The sequence below is a fragment of the Mangifera indica genome, chromosome 2, assembly GCF_011075055.1.
Source record: "Mangifera indica cultivar Alphonso chromosome 2, CATAS_Mindica_2.1, whole genome shotgun sequence".
Classification (NCBI taxonomy): Eukaryota; Viridiplantae; Streptophyta; class Magnoliopsida; order Sapindales; family Anacardiaceae; genus Mangifera; species Mangifera indica.
Genome location: NC_058138.1, coordinates 21,314,732 through 21,330,081, shown reverse-complemented (window position 1 = coordinate 21,330,081; position 15,350 = coordinate 21,314,732). Strand labels below are relative to the sequence as shown.

At 34.7% G+C, this 15,350-nt stretch overlaps 4 protein-coding genes across 4 annotated transcripts; 2 read left to right on the top strand and 2 right to left on the bottom strand.

The window, feature by feature from the left end:
- The first annotated feature begins 1,318 nt into the window (after positions 1-1,318).
- On the top strand, positions 1,319-2,069 carry LOC123209795 (NAC domain-containing protein 60-like). The gene has a single exon (XM_044627937.1). It carries the CDS (start codon positions 1,355-1,357, stop codon positions 1,904-1,906), a length of 552 nt encoding a protein of 183 aa, XP_044483872.1. The 5' UTR covers positions 1,319-1,354; the 3' UTR covers positions 1,907-2,069.
- Positions 2,070-2,923: 854 nt separating this feature from the next.
- On the top strand, positions 2,924-3,744 carry LOC123209811 (NAC domain-containing protein 41-like). The gene has a single exon (XM_044627965.1). It carries the CDS (start codon positions 2,966-2,968, stop codon positions 3,527-3,529), a length of 564 nt encoding a protein of 187 aa, XP_044483900.1. The 5' UTR covers positions 2,924-2,965; the 3' UTR covers positions 3,530-3,744.
- A 580-nt stretch (positions 3,745-4,324) lies between these two features.
- Positions 4,325-10,132, bottom strand: LOC123198666 (cell division cycle 5-like protein). Its single transcript, XM_044613410.1, has 4 exons — positions 9,750-10,132; positions 7,629-9,347; positions 6,098-6,379; positions 4,325-5,360 (listed from the first exon to the last, which is right to left on the bottom strand). The coding sequence occupies exons 1-4, from the start codon at positions 9,924-9,926 to the stop codon at positions 4,596-4,598; spliced, it is 2,943 nt and encodes a 980-aa protein (XP_044469345.1). The 5' UTR covers positions 9,927-10,132; the 3' UTR covers positions 4,325-4,595.
- Positions 10,133-10,900: 768 nt separating this feature from the next.
- On the bottom strand, positions 10,901-15,044 carry LOC123198674. Its single transcript, XM_044613419.1, has 10 exons — positions 14,859-15,044; positions 14,373-14,469; positions 14,142-14,246; positions 13,882-13,959; positions 13,123-13,178; positions 12,570-12,627; positions 12,065-12,190; positions 11,826-11,921; positions 11,616-11,687; positions 10,901-11,181 (listed from the first exon to the last, which is right to left on the bottom strand). The coding sequence occupies exons 1-10, from the start codon at positions 14,963-14,965 to the stop codon at positions 11,119-11,121; spliced, it is 858 nt and encodes a 285-aa protein (XP_044469354.1). The 5' UTR covers positions 14,966-15,044; the 3' UTR covers positions 10,901-11,118.
- Between the last annotated feature and the right edge of the window lie 306 nt (positions 15,045-15,350).

Sequence of the window (15,350 nt, the reverse complement as noted above, 5' to 3'; positions counted from 1 at the left end):
TTCTCAAGGAAATTCAAGAATTTAAATACAAGCACGAAGAAGAATAAATAATATTACAACTGAAAGCAACCCAAGAACCCCCTGGAAGCTTTTAAGTGGACAAGAAAACATTGCCAAACAAGCACTCATGCATGAAAATTCCAGCCTAAAACAAATTTAATTTCTTTTGAAAACATATGGACAATAGTCCAAAACCCAAATAATGGAGATGATAACCAGAAAAGTTGATGGAATGAAATCATTTACTGAAAAGGAAAAATTAATTAAACGTGTGATTAGAGATAATTTCCCAGGAAACATAAGAGAATTTGCTTTTGGCTTCCCAAATAGTGGAAGCTGGGACTGATGTTCTGAGTCAAAATTATGAGCAACGTAGCAATTTCCATGAGGCTTCTTTCAAAACATCCTTGATTACGTATGTTTTTTTTGTATTTGTCAAAAACAAGTGGAAGTAATATTTGAACTAAGGATTACGATGAGAACAAGAATAATCTTCAAAGTCAAATTAATCATCTTAACTAAGGTAAAATTCTAAGTAAACTGATCTTTTACGATTTTGGTAACTAAGAATAAAAATATTTTTTGTTTGTCAACTTTTAACAGTAAGTTGAATTAATAATATTATGTATACCTACTTTGAGTATATAAAAATATACACACTTATACATATCATCACATGATTGAGTATTGTTTTATTTTTAATTCAAAATCATTCAATTACATAATGATATCTATAAATGTGTATATATATATATATATATATATATGTATTCAAAGTAGATACACATAGTTTTATTATAAGTGAAATTTAATAAGATTACGTATACTTAGTTTTGAATGTTTAATTAGTTATTCAAATAATATATCATTATATGATTAAGTGATTTAAAGATTTAACAATACATAATCATATAATAATACATTATATAAAGTATGAGTTTAACTTTTCTTTAACTAATAATATAATATAGAAATTCAACTCTATTAATTTTTTTTTTCTTTTCTTCTTTGTTTCATTGTCTACTTTAATTTCATATATAGTACATTCCATGGCATATATAAATGGAAAAAATAAATAAAACTCCAATTTGGACACTGAAAATTCAGGGTTCATCTATAGCAATATTATGACAAGATTTACTTCAAACAATGAGCTTGCAGAGTCGGAGTTATTCATTAATTACAGAGTTTTATTTGGATTCAAACCCTAATTAACTTGACTAGGGTTAGTTACTAAATGTGTTTTATTTGGATTAAAATGCTTAACAGAAATAAGGCTATAGTTTTCTATATATACTCATGATGAGAGTCAGGTATAGTTTTTCATAATCTTTTTTTTCAAGAAACCTAGACGATGGAAGCAGTCTGCCCATTAGGGTATCACTTTAGTCCAACGGAAGAAGAACTGGTGAAGTATTTTCTTGATAGAAGAGTGAGGGGAGAGCCACTGCCATTGAGTCCGATTATGGAATGCAATCTTTATGGAAACCAGGCTCCATGGGAGATCTTTGATCAAAGCAACGATCAAAAAGTGTGGTATTGCTTTACAAGATTGAATTACACAGGCAATAGCAAGAAAAGGGTTGGTAGAACTGGCGGGGGTGGAACTTGGCACGGCGAGAAGTCTGGAGTTGAGATTAGTGACAGTGAAACCGGCAGAATAATCGGTTTGAAGAAGACTTTTACGTTCAGGATTAAAGGAGTTACTGATAAACAAGTTAGTTGGATAATGCACGAGTTTTCTCTCATCGGAGTAGTACCATGTGATATTGTGCTTTGTAAATTGAAGAAGAAGACTAAACGTGGCAATCAAATTCCATATTTTGATCAACCGCCGACATCAATTGGAAAAGAAGATTGGGAGCTTATTGTGGATGAGTATCTGATCCAAGAAGGAGAAGCCTAGAAAATTTTCGTCCAATTTTGTCGTTTCTTTCGTAGGGTAGGCTAGATTGCTTTAGTTCAAGATTTAATTTGTTTGATTTTTGTAAGTGGCTCCACTTTCAAGATAATATTGTAATAGAGTTATATTATGATTTTTATTAATAAATAAGCTCTTTTTTGTCCAATATATATAGTACAGTTGTAGTAAAATTTTAAGCAGATTAAAATCTTTACCTGAATAATCACTCAGTGATGTTCATATATGTGCAAGTGAATCAAGATGCTTACCGGCCTATCAAACCAGAAACATGTAGCTAGAACTTATTATTATTATTATATTGAAAGCTCAATTGTGAGAAGAGAAAGCAAAAATTTCCGTAGATAAGCACCATTAAAATTTCAGTTAACAGTTACACGGTACATTGGACCAGATTGAACTCTTCTTCTCGTCTTTCTTCCATCATTTAATCGAAAACACATGGTATCAATGTTCCAGTTCTACTCAAAAGTCATTAATGGAAGTTTTCGTGAATCACCAATGTCCCCAGCAAATCACTCTGAAACATAACAACCTCCTTTCACAATTCTTCAACTTTCTAAGGGTCACTGTTTTAATCAGGGAGATTTTAATCATCGTTGGCTATTATCACCGTATTCTCTTGATTTTAAAACATCCTGAATTACATATAATTTGTGTATTTGTCAAAAACAAGTGGAAAGAATATTTGAATACTAAGATTAAGAAGAGAATAAGAACAATCTTCAAAGTCAAATAAATCATCTCTTAAGCAAGACAAAATTCTAAGTAAACTGACCCTTTACAATTTTGGTAACTAATGAATCAAAATTACATGATTTATTTCAAACAATGAGCTTGCAGAGTGGGAGTTATCATTAATTACAGAGTTTTATTTGGACTCAAACCCTAATTAACTTGACTAGGGTTAGTTACTAAATGTATTTTATTTGTATTAAAATCCTTAACAGAAATAAGGTTATAGTTTTCTATAAATACTGATGAGAATAAGATATAGTTTTTTATCATTTTTTTTCAAGAAACGTTTTTCAAGAAACTTAGAGCATGGAAGAGGTACTACGACCAGTCTGCCCATTAGGGTATCACTTTAGTCCGACGGAAGATGAACTGGTGAAATATTTTCTTCATAGAAGATTGAGGGGAGAGCCACTGCCATGGAGTCCCATTATGGAACGCAGTCTTTACGGAAACGAGCCTCCATGGGAGATCTTTGATCAAAGCAACGATCAAAAAGTATGGTATTGTTTTACGAAATTGAATTACACAGGCAATAGCAAGAAAAGGGTTGGTAGAACTGGCGGGGGTGGAACTTGGCACGGCGAGAAGTCTGGAGTTGAAATTATTGACGGTGAAACCAACAGTACAATCGGTTTGAAGAAGACTTTTACGTTCAGGATTAAAGGAGTTACTGATAAACAAGTTAGTTGGATAATGCACGAGTTTTCTTTGATTGGAGAAGAAAGATGTGATGTTGTGCTTTGTAAGTTGAAGAAGAAGACTACACGTGGCAGTCAAATTCCATATTTTGATCAACCTCCTATATCAAATGGAAAAGAAGATTGGAAGCTTATGGTGAATGACTATCTGATCCAAGAAGGAGAAGCCTAGAAAATTTTCGTCCAATTTTGTCGTTTCTTTCGTAGGGTAAGCTAGATTTCTTTAGTTCAAGGTTTAATTTGTTTGATTTTTGTATGTGGCTCCACTTCTGAGATAATATTGTAATAGCGTTATATTACGATTTTTATTAACAAATAAGCTCTTTTTTGTCCAATAAATATAGTACTGTTGTAGTAAAATTTTAACCGGATTAAAATCTTCCTTCGTCCTTGGTTTTCCAGCTGTGTTCCCTAGCAGTAACCTTACCAGTCTTCACTGGAAAATTCAGACCTTCCTTAGTTATTGGCCAACTAGCAGCCAGCTGTTCTCTCTTGCCAGTGGGCTTCCAAAGCTTCACCATCAAGATCCTGCCTCATTTAAGTTCCTGTGCAGGCAGTGTTTTTGGTGTCTGACAGGCCTGCAATTGATTTTGTTAAGATTGTGAGTAACAGGGTTGTTACTTATTTCCTCTTGGATTCTATTATTGTAAGATCTTTGATGATCTTCAAGGGAAGAGAATTTACAATTTTTTTTTTTTATATATATAACGTCTGCAAACTTGAATATTTTTGAGACGTGTTAATATATATTTTTACCCACCAAAAAAAAAAAATCTTTATCTGAATAATCACTCAGCGATGTCTATACACGTGCAAGTGAATCAAAATGCTTACCAGCCTATCAAACCAGAAACATGTTGCTCGAACTTCCTCTTCTTCTTTCTCTTATTATTATTATTTTGACACCTTAATTGTGTGAGGAGAAAATAAATCTAAAAGTAATTTTGTAAATTATCCAGAGCAAAAATTTCCATAGCAAAAGCACTATTAAAAATTCCAGTTTAGTAACAGTTACACAGTACATTGGACCAGATTATACTCTTCTGGTCTTCGATCACTTAAAACGAAAACACAGGGCATCAATGTTCCAGTTCTACTTGAAAGACAATGAAGGAAGATTACGTGCATTCAATCTTAATCATCAATGTCCTCAGCAAATCATTCTGAAACGTAACCTAACAACCTCATTTCACAATTCTTCAACACCCAAAAGGTTGCTGTATTAATCAGGGATATTTTTAATCATCATCGGCTAATATAACCATATTCTCTTGATTGTCTTGTTTCCCATCCAATTCTGTGTTTACCGGTTCGGAAATAGCAACATCTTCTCCAGTTTGTTTGTTGGTAGAGTCTCCATTCAAGATAGACAGATTATCATTGGCCTCTGCCTCTTTGGATGCCAAGGATGCATTATCAACTTCAGCACTGGGAACTTCCATGACATCCTCATTAGCAGAACTGCCTCTATGTATTACAGTTTCTGGGGCAACCGCATCTGGATTGGCCTCCACAACATTTTGCCTCACATCTACATCAATTGTTATATGATCTTTCCCTGAACCAACGTCCATGTGAACAGCATCAATTTGTGGGCCTGGATTTTCATCATGAGATCGCTCAGCAGGCACAGAGCTTCCAAGTTTCTCTGAAGGTAGAGCTTCGGAGGCTCCTGAATTTTGCTCAATGATGTGATTTTCTTCTGCTGCCTTAAGTGCAAGCTTCTCTGCAGCAATTTCTTCTTGTTTTTGTGCCTGTACCCTGTATTCATCTATGCGTTGGCTTAGTCTCTCCAGCTCAGCCGAGACATCACCATAGCGCTTTTGTAATGTTTGCTCAAGCTTTTTTTGCTTCTGAACTTCTTCCCACAGACCATTTATTCTGTTTGATGCTGCCAGTTGCTCTTGCTTCTGCAAAGCTTGGAAACACTCTAGTTCTGTTCCAGCAGTTTCCATCTGTTTGACAGTTGAATGTATTTGGTTTCGAAGATTTTCAGCCCGTTTCTGATCATTCAGAATGTCAATGATTTAGAATTCTATAACTCTGATGTTAAACAACAGGAATGAATGATAAAGAAAGCTTAAAATTGGCATAAACCACATAATCTACTGATCATTTAATTATCCTTCATGTTATACAATTTAAAATAATTCTGAAAAACTTCGAACTAAAGGAGCAAAAAGTTTGCCCGCATCATCATGGTATGTATCTTACTCATAAAATTTAGAATAGAATGTCAGCAAAAAAAAAAAAAAAAATAATAGGATCTGAATTTAATAAATATTCAACTTATTAAACAAGTATGCTGGCCCCAATACAAAAGTTTGTCTAATCCAGTACTATTTCATCCTATGCTGATCTTCATTAATATCTATACTAGTCCCCATCATCTGTTGAATATGATAGATCTTCCTATACGATGATGTGTAGCTACAAAATTACTTCACCTCAAAACTAAGTTATCTTCACACACACATAATACAGAGCATTAAATAGTGATAGGCCTCTGTGATATATATGTTTGAAGAAGCAATATTAGCATTACATAGTTATAGTCCTATGTATGATAACCACATTTTTTTTTTTTTTGCCCACATTCAAGAAATGTAATAAATCATATTTGCCGGACCATTCAAACACAATCTAGACTCTCAAAGATGATGAATAACCTTTGGTGGAATAGAAGCAAAAGATTTCAACCAAATTGTTACATATGATCAGCAGGCATACCACAGCATACCTCATAACCTTGTGTGAGAAGTTTGACTTTTTTCTCAAGGTGCAATGCCTTCTCCTTATCATCATCCATCTTCCTCTTCACAACCTCAAATTCACTCTGCAAGGCTGCAAGTTTGTCCATGCTCCCAGCTACACTTGAGAGACCATAAGCATTTCGGGTGGGGAAGTACATGAGATCATTTAAACAGGTATTGTGTGCTTCCACAAATTCATCGAGGGATTCATTTTCGTGCCCCATTGCCACACGAAGATATTGAGTCTCTTCCTTTATCAAATTATCAGCCTGCAACAAGAGCATACATAAAGCCAAATGCATCAAGGATGGAGGGCTTGTGGAAAGAAGGCATCATTTGAAATCTTACGTGCTTGTATCATAAGAGTATGGCCATTGATTACAACAAGATACAAAAAGCATTGGAAAAAATCACCTAAAGCTGAATCATGAAATATATGACCTAAACTATACAGTAGAACTTCAATAAAAGCATTAAAATCAGACCTTGCCCATCATCCCATAATTTGAACAATTCCAAACATTTACATAATGATTCAAACCAATTTCAAAACAATTTAACAATTGAAATTTAACCTCAGGCTTGGGCTTAGTGGTAAAGCGCTTGCTATCACCCAAGGAAGTCATGGAATCACATCCACTAGGGCCACCAACTAGAGAAGATTTATCTCTCACAAGCTAATTTGCTCCATATGTAGTAGAGTTTGGATGTAACCCAGTTTTGAACTTGGTAAAGATGTTAGGAATGTCAAGAGATTTCTAACTGAAATTTTAAAATATTAAATAGTTAAGAAACTGAAATTTGAAAAAAAAACAAGGATTTTTGAGCAAGAGAAGGCTTCTGGTTGGAGTAAACTGGTAGCAGCTGCCATTCCAAAAATGTAAAGAATCCCTACTCAAACTCTATACAAAAACCTTTTCTTAGCTAGGAAATTGATGCTTCCCAATTGTGTTGAACAAAGAAGAAAGAGACTTTCCAGAACACAAAAGTAATAGAAGCCCAAATTTTTATTTTTTCCCACATTAATAAGACATCTTCCCCGCTTACTTTATACCACACAAACATTAAGAAGAACATATATTATTATTTGAGGTTCTGCTACTTTTGGAATTTATACCAAGAGTTCATATGAAAGAAAATATTTTCTTTTTGAAATAACATAAAGGAAGCAGCTCAGTCCTATCCTTACACTAAAATTGGGGAATCTAGTTAACCTTTGAATTTTTTTTCTTTCGTTTTGATCCACAAAAGGCTCAATGGATAGGTGGCCTTCTCATATCCCATAAATCAACCTTGTCCAACCACAATTTGATCTTACAGCCAATGTATAACCACAAAAATGTTGCCTAACCTTAAACAACCAAAGTATGTTACTGCTGAAAAAGGGGAAAAGTTTATTGCCATTTATAAATTTAATAATGTTTTACATTCAATCTATTAAGCTGCAACTACATGTATAAAAGGAAAAGGAAAAATTATAGAAAGTATGCTAGCAAAAGATGTTACTTAAGAACATACCTCCTTCAGCTCTTCTTCTTCAAAATCTTCGATCACAGGTATAGGAGCAGCAGATCCATTAGCAGAACGCTTGGAGCCCTTCTTTTTCTTCTCCACTTTTTCAAGGGGGTATTTAGCATTATCATGCTCTAGTAGTGTTAGAAGTTCCTTTCTTATCATTTCATCAGCCTGCTCAATAGACATGGGAGGAACGAAGGAACTCTTGTCTCCGTCAGCCCTCAACAAAGAATTTCTAATTAGTTCCAATGAAGCAACTGGTGGCCGAGGAAGCTCTCTCTGCAGCACTTTTGATCTCTTCCGAAGTAATGCCTGCTGCCTTGCTTCTTCCTCAGCCCTTTCTCTGGCTAACCTATCAGACATGTCTTCTTCAATCTTTTCTTCTGGTTCTTCACTATCTTCTGCAGGTGGCTGGATTACTATTTGGTACTCATTCTTGGGCTGTGGGAGATTACTCAAACCAGAGCGTAAGTTTCTTCTCAGATCAGCTTGTCTTCTCTGTTCAAGTTTTGCACTATCATGCATATCCATTTCTTCATTAATGTGGAGTTCATCCCTTATGGGAGTTCCTTTAGGGGTCACACCAAAAGAATAGCCATCCCTTGAAGGTGTCATGCCAATCCTGGGAGTAAGTCCCACACCACCAGGCGTTGCGGAAGGAGTCAGCATAGGGTTAGGTGTTTGGATTTCCCTTTTCTTAGGAGTGACCCCAGAAAAATCTGAAGGGTGCAACTCTGGATTCTCTCCTCCTAGTAATGGTGTCTGTGACTCTCTCAACCTGGCCAGATTTTCAGCCTCCATCATAATAGCATCACCCTTACCAGCTGGTGTTCTTTGTGGGGTTCGTAATGGTGTCATTCCCTGCTGTGGTGTCTGTGCATAATTTGCAAGAAGAGCACGAGTTGCACCACTGCCTTCTGACAGTTCCTCGTTCCCAGCAAGAAGATCACTAGCATAACCCATTTTTGCAATTTCCTCCAATTCATGGTCTGAAATCTGAGGTGCAGGAAGCATGAGTTTTGACCTCTTCCTAACTGATTCTGGATCATTCATCTTGTTTGCCTGCAGTATGGCCAAAGGAGCATCCTGCCTTTGTGCAATTTTGTTCTTTGCAATATCTTGCCTTCTTAACTGAGCTTCTACATCAATCCTCCTCTTCCCTTCAAGTTCTTCAATGGTCGTTGGGAATTTAACTTGTTCTACAGGCCTGTCTTCATCAGTAACATCAAAAAAGCCAGGAGGAGGCTTTTTCTCAAAAGGAATTTCTGCATTATAATCAATTCCCCTCCTTTTCCTTTTCCTTTGCCTAGTATCAATTCCGGCAGCTTTCAGTTCTCTCCTTTTTTGCAAAGAAGCAAGCCTCCTAGCCTCTTCAAGCTGTTTCTCCCTAGCCTTTCTTTTTGCCTTTTTACCCCTAGTGTTAGCTAAACGAGCTCGCGCTTCAGAAAGCATTTCCTTCTCATCTTCATCCATATCAACTGGATCTGGACGAGCAGGCTTTGATTCTGGGTTTGGGTCAATCTCTCCAGGACGCAATTTCCGTGGATCGTCACCTGGTTCATAGTTCTCATCTTTGGCACAAGCTGCATCAAGGAGTTTCTCATATCTCTCAAGGCACTGAGATGGAGTTCTGCCAACAATTGGGGCAATTGTTCTCCACTGAGTAGGCATAAGCTTAGCAAGATGAAGTAACTTCTCATCCTCTTCTCGTGTCCATTCAGTCTAGAAACACCACAAAAATCAGTTTAAAAAAAATACATGAACATTATCCAGCATGATTAAGTAAAAAAATACAAATTGCAGCAGCTAAACCATGATCCTAAAAACGCAGAAACATTAACAAACAATTTTTCAAGAAGAAATTTCTTATTACCTCTTTTCAGCAGCCCCAAATTTGTCCATAAGTTAAACTAAATCAAACTCAACATAGTGAACTAAAAACACTAAACTCTCACTCTGCTTATCCGCCCAATCTAGCCATTTCTTGTCGGAATTAAATGTAACACCAACCACAGATATCATCAATATTGTTCATTCTCAAAACAAAAACATACAGAAACGAAACAACAACTCGCATTTCCAAAACGGCGAGAGAAAACAAGAATTAAAAAAAAAAGAACGTACTTTTTTGATGGAGGGATCGAGCCACTCGTACCAGCGAGCCTTGCACTGTTTTGCGGATTTACGAACCAAGAGGGAGGAGATACGGGCCCACTGGTTTTTACCATATTTCATAACGGCAGCTTTAAGGATCTCATCCTCCGTGTTCTTCCACACGCCTCCCTTTATCATAATCCTCATCTTGCCTCTCTTTTGATGGATTCAACACCCACCTACTGTATATTATCGGCTTGGATAAAAACCCAGCTAGGGTTTCTTTGTCTGTGTCTGCTTCTTTTTCTGAATCTGCTTTGAGGATGGTGGTGATGGTGCTGCCGCTTTATATACTGCAACTAGAAATTACAAAAATGAATGTGTAAAAAATGTTGATTGACCTCTCAAATGAAACTTGATATCTGGATCCATATTTAAATAGATTTGGTATTTCGGGTAATAAATTCCGGGTTTGGGTTATCCAAGGCGTTCTCTTCAATATCAATATCAAACACACTACATTACACAATTAAATTATTTTTTCAATTAACTTTCTAATAGTTAATAATTTTATGGATTTATTATATAAATATTAATAAAACTATAAATAAAATATAATTTGGTATATAAATGATATGTTATTATATGATTAGATAATTTTAAATTAAAGATAAAATAACATTCAATCACATGATAATATATTATCTGTATACATAAATTATATAAAAAAAATATATACATATAATATTACTCTATAAATATAGTTATGCATTCGAAATTACACGTACATATCCCATCTACTATGTGATAAACGTCTAAAATTATGGATTTCAATATCTCTAATTTGATATCGAAATATATTCGGATGGAAAAAATAGGATGATTTGGATTTATTAATATTATAAAATTTTATAATTGTCTCATAATTCAATTTAATACACGGCAATTATGGACAGGACAGGAGCAAGAACAGAAAACATAGAAAATAATGAAAGCAGATAGAACAGGATATCTTTGACAAACATGACATTGATCAAAGATATCTCAACATTTTTAACATGGGATTATTATCTTTCATGTAAAAATTGCTTTGCGCAGTTCATTCTTCTGAAAGTGCTTATCTTTTACATAGGAATAGAACAATTCAGCAGGGCAGATATGTTAAAAAACAAAAATTGATATGCCTGAAAATTCAATGGTAAGATTCCTACGGCAAATCCGCTGAAGATGAACAATCTAACAATAGAGTTGCATTCTCCAGATGAATAAAATTAATGCTATAAACAAGTTTGGGTAATCATATTCATCTTACAAAATTAGAATTTCATTTGACAAAACTGACAGCGATATAAACTCATTATCCAATTGATTCCCCAATAAAAAGCTTCTTAAGGATTCATCATCGATAGAACGATGCCATAATGTAGAGCATGACTGCAGATGAAGCTGTGACTATCAATTCCTGCACATGAAAACTCGGCATCAGGGTGGAAACCAACATAAAACATAAAAATTTCATTGTCCAGAGAAGCAAGAACTGTAACTCCTGCAAAAATCTCTATGGTGTTCTGATACCATATTTATGCAAATTAGAAATGTTCATTTTCCCGGGGAATTCAAACATTCTTGCTGATCTATAAGCACAGACAAAGAGATGAATGTTTTAATGAGGACCTCAATTATCAAATGTAAGCTGTGCACTGTGTTATCTTCAAAAGAAAAGTTCCCAAAAGTTACTAAATTAAGAGATGTTGGTTCAAGATAATAATAAAAATCAATTTTAAGAACAAACTTTGCACCATGGCACAAGCAAAGAGTATGTTGTTTAGAGAGTGTACAGCTATGCTATTTACATAAGAAAGCCTTCCAACAGGGAAGGTAGCTCAATGCCAATACCTGATTATTGTAAAGAAAAGCAGGTATGAAACCGTTTGTAGATTCAATGAAATTCAAAATACCAGTGAATGCCTGCGTAAAATCACACAAATGTCAGTACTCAGTGCTAATGACAGAAATAAGAGTGTAAGTGCTAGCTAACTTCAACCGACACAGGTTAATACCAACATATTCTTAAAGACACAGCAAGAAATTGCATACATATCATACCAGTGAGGCAACAGCAATACAACCGAAAACAAGTCCAAGGGAACGAAGAATCCGCTTTCCCATTCGCACTGCCCGGCCATCATCTTCACCCTCTTCCTGCAACCAAGATCAACTTGAATATTATAACAAATTGGAGTGACTCAACTTGTGGATAACTTCCCATGGGTATGATGTCCCGTACAAGAGGAAACCTAGAAATGTTCCAAAAGATGATAAAAGGCAGGCCAAGTTACACTCACTGTAAATGTTGGTGATACAGCTGGCTCAAATTTTTTCAACTTTTCAAAAATTCGGTAAACAAATGCAAAAGCTAAAAATTGCAAAGGTTTGTATTCAGCATGGCGCTTGATAGCAATCCAAGCCGTCTGCATAATGAAAAGTAAAATGTAAGGGCAGAAATACTAAAAAATAATAATAATAAAGCAAAAACAACACATACATTTAAAAGAAAAAGCAGAAGTTGTTGCAACTTTGAAACACACACACCAGAGCCGTGACTTGACAAGCAAAAGACAACATGGAAAACAAAAAAATATGATACAACAAAAGTGCGACAGTCTAAAATTCAAAAACCACAAACAGTCTGTTTACAATAGAGAATAGAAGCACATGAGCAATGAAGATAAGCAAACTTCATAAAAAGAAAAACAAACAGGCCTTTGGAGTGTAGTCACTGTCATGAACCAACAATATTTGGCCAAACGAATAAGCAAGAAGCCAGAGTCACCAATCTTTCATACTTACAAATGCTGCAGTTATTGCTAAGTTTATGCGCATGTCTTTATCATCTGACTTGGAGTACCTGAAAACAGAGTAAGACCCAAAATAAATGCAATACATTGGAAATGACAACACGACAAAGCTCTCTATGTTACTGTTACAATTTTGGGAGAAAGATATAATCTGGCTTAGCTTCTCTTAACAGATTATCAAAATATGGTGGGTTAAAACAGCATGTCAACAAAAGCCACGAGACTAAAAGCCCAAAGACTATTGATAATTGCTACAAAATATGCACAGTATTCTACTTTGTAAATTCATGCATGATGATATGTGCAGCATTTTCCAAAATCTGAGAAGAACAGTTTTCAGATCTCATTTCACCAGGCAAATATAACGACCCTCTCCTATATGCAGACATAATTCAGATTATAGCTAACCACATTTGTCATTATTCATCAACTAATGATAACAGAACTACAAAGTAATAAACAGAGAAATTGTGGTAATAGAATAATTAGACATGGATAATGCTAGAAGAAGAAAATTATTATCCTACTATGCACAATCACAAAACCTTGGCCCCCATGGTACAATTGGTTGCTTATCAGCATATTTGATCTCCTTCGAAACCTGCATTGTATTTATAAGAAGATAATAATTTAACGTCATTACTAGGTATGAAAAAGAATTTATTTCTTCATGCAGAGAACTAATATGCATGAACAAAAACCATTAAATAAATTACTAAATTTTGATAAGCCAAAGGAAAATTTTAAGAGAAAAAGTGAATTTTCAAAATATGTTTCACCCACAACACAGTCAACTACATATACACTACAACTGAAGTTAAATGTCCCAAAAAATGACTACCAAAGAAGTTAATTAGAAAAGCAACCAGTTTTAATGAGTAATAAAGAGTCTTCAAAATTTTGTGGAATACTTCTCTCAGATAATATCTCCTTTAGCTATCTCTATAAGCATAACTATAATTTCTCTATATTTTTAAGTACACATTTGTTACTAGTTAACAGAAAATTAAATTCACAACTAATATTTCACATAAGCAAGTGGATGGTACTGTTCCTGATGCAGTTGTTCTGAGGCATCCACAAGCAAGTCACTCGTTCATAGAAGATTCAAGACATGGCATACAAGATAATCTAAGCAGACAAGCAAGTTCTCATGTATATACATATAGCCAATATGCTGGTCTACGTTATTGTAAATTTTTATACCCACTCACTGATAAAAGTATTAAAAACCAGATCTTTCATTGTTTCACCTGTCGATTCAAGATACTTCACATGAAATAAAGAAAAAATCACAAACATACCTTAAAGGAACCAAATGTCACACCCTTTTTCCGTTTAGTTAATTGTTCCATCATGAGTTTGTCATATGCCTTCTCAAGCTGGGAGACATTTACAAATCAAAAGATCCCATAGTAAGGTAAACTTTATCTTTTTCTATAGAAATATTCACATACATGAACCAACATGTTAATAAAAGCGTCCTGATTAAAAAGAGACATTTGTTATATATATTTAAATATATATGTATGAACATATCAATGGAGAGTGTGTTGTAACCTACTCGAGCAGCAGTTGCTTCATCATTGTTTTTCTCAGCTTCTTTGCGTTTCTTTGCATATGCTGCCTTGACCATCTCAAATCCCGCAATGGGGCTCACACCTAGAACCTGAAAAGCACAAGCATAAAAAAATCTATTAACACTGATGTAAGAGCATACCCAGCAATTCATTCACTCAATTTTCCCAAATATACAAGGAATTTAACCAAAATCCCTTGCAAGAAACATGATCACCTCATAAGGATTTAACTCACTGTCTGAATTTGAACTTCCTGCGGTTGACGCAGCAGCACAAATCATCCGTCTATTCCATGAAATTGTTCTAGGAAACCTGTTAAATTAAACACCGTGATGGTATAGTTATAGATTTCAAAATAAATAAATAAATAAATAAAACCCAATCAGCTAATACAACGTTCTTCCATGTTAAAATTCACATCATAGTCACGCAAAAAAAAAACGCACTTCCTGAAGTAAAATTCTCACCGAATTTTGACTATAATAATTGCAATTCTTATGGCTATAATATATTTTAAAAATTATGAATTTCAGAATGAAACTTAATTTCATATCCAACCTTATCGACAAAACAACCATTAAAACAGTTTAGGTGCAAAGTTACAAAATTTAGCATTTAAACGTACAAAAAACATCACGCCAATTACTTTAACAATAAAAAGAAGAAACAGTGTTTGAAATGAAAATTTACCCACGAATTACCTAACAAGAGAGAATGAGAATCTTGAAATTGGGGCTTTGAGATTATTATTCCTCAGTGAAATTTCCGGGTTCGGAAAGTGAAATACATTGGAGACTGTCGAAGCCATTGGTTTGGAGCTGCTAAGTTAATTCAATCAATTTAGGGTTTAATGGGGTTTTTCCTCATTGAGTGTAAAGAAGATAGAAATTGCACGGTCTGGTAGAATTGGATCGGATCCTTTTAATTATTCGGGGGTTCAAATGGATCCAACACTGTTTGGCGTTAAATCTGTTGGGTTATCGGATATTCGGGTTTCTACATTTATTATTAGGCCAAAGAACAATTTCCCACCCAAGGTATGCTGCGTTCAAAGTTTCCCCCCTTTAACTTTGAAATGCCCAAATATCTATTCATGGCAGTTAAATTTAACAGAACTCTAACCCCTTAAAATTTTATTTCTTTTTTCCCCCTAACCCCAAAAAATAACCATTTCTGCCTAGGCCAAGTTTTCA

Coding starts and splice junctions, on each gene's coding strand:
- LOC123209795 (XM_044627937.1), top strand. CDS start 1,355: ATGGAAGCAGTCTGCCCATTAGGGTATCACTTTAGTCCAACGGAAGAA.
- LOC123209811 (XM_044627965.1), top strand. CDS start 2,966: ATGGAAGAGGTACTACGACCAGTCTGCCCATTAGGGTATCACTTTAGT.
- LOC123198666 (XM_044613410.1), bottom strand. CDS start 9,926: ATGAGGATTATGATAAAGGGAGGCGTGTGGAAGAACACGGAGGATGAG. Junction 9,348..9,749: donor TCGATCCCTCCATCAAAAAA/GTACGTTCTTTT, acceptor TGGTGTTTCTAG/ACTGAATGGACACGAGAAGA. Junction 5,361..6,097: donor TTCTCACACAAGGTTATGAG/GTATGCTGTGGT, acceptor CTGAATGATCAG/AAACGGGCTGAAAATCTTCG.
- LOC123198674 (XM_044613419.1), bottom strand. CDS start 14,965: ATGGCTTCGACAGTCTCCAATGTATTTCACTTTCCGAACCCGGAAATT. Junction 13,960..14,141: donor ATGAAGCAACTGCTGCTCGA/GTAGGTTACAAC, acceptor AATGTCTCCCAG/CTTGAGAAGGCATATGACAA. Junction 12,628..13,122: donor ATTGTACCATGGGGGCCAAG/GTTTTGTGATTG, acceptor CTCTGTTTTCAG/GTACTCCAAGTCAGATGATA.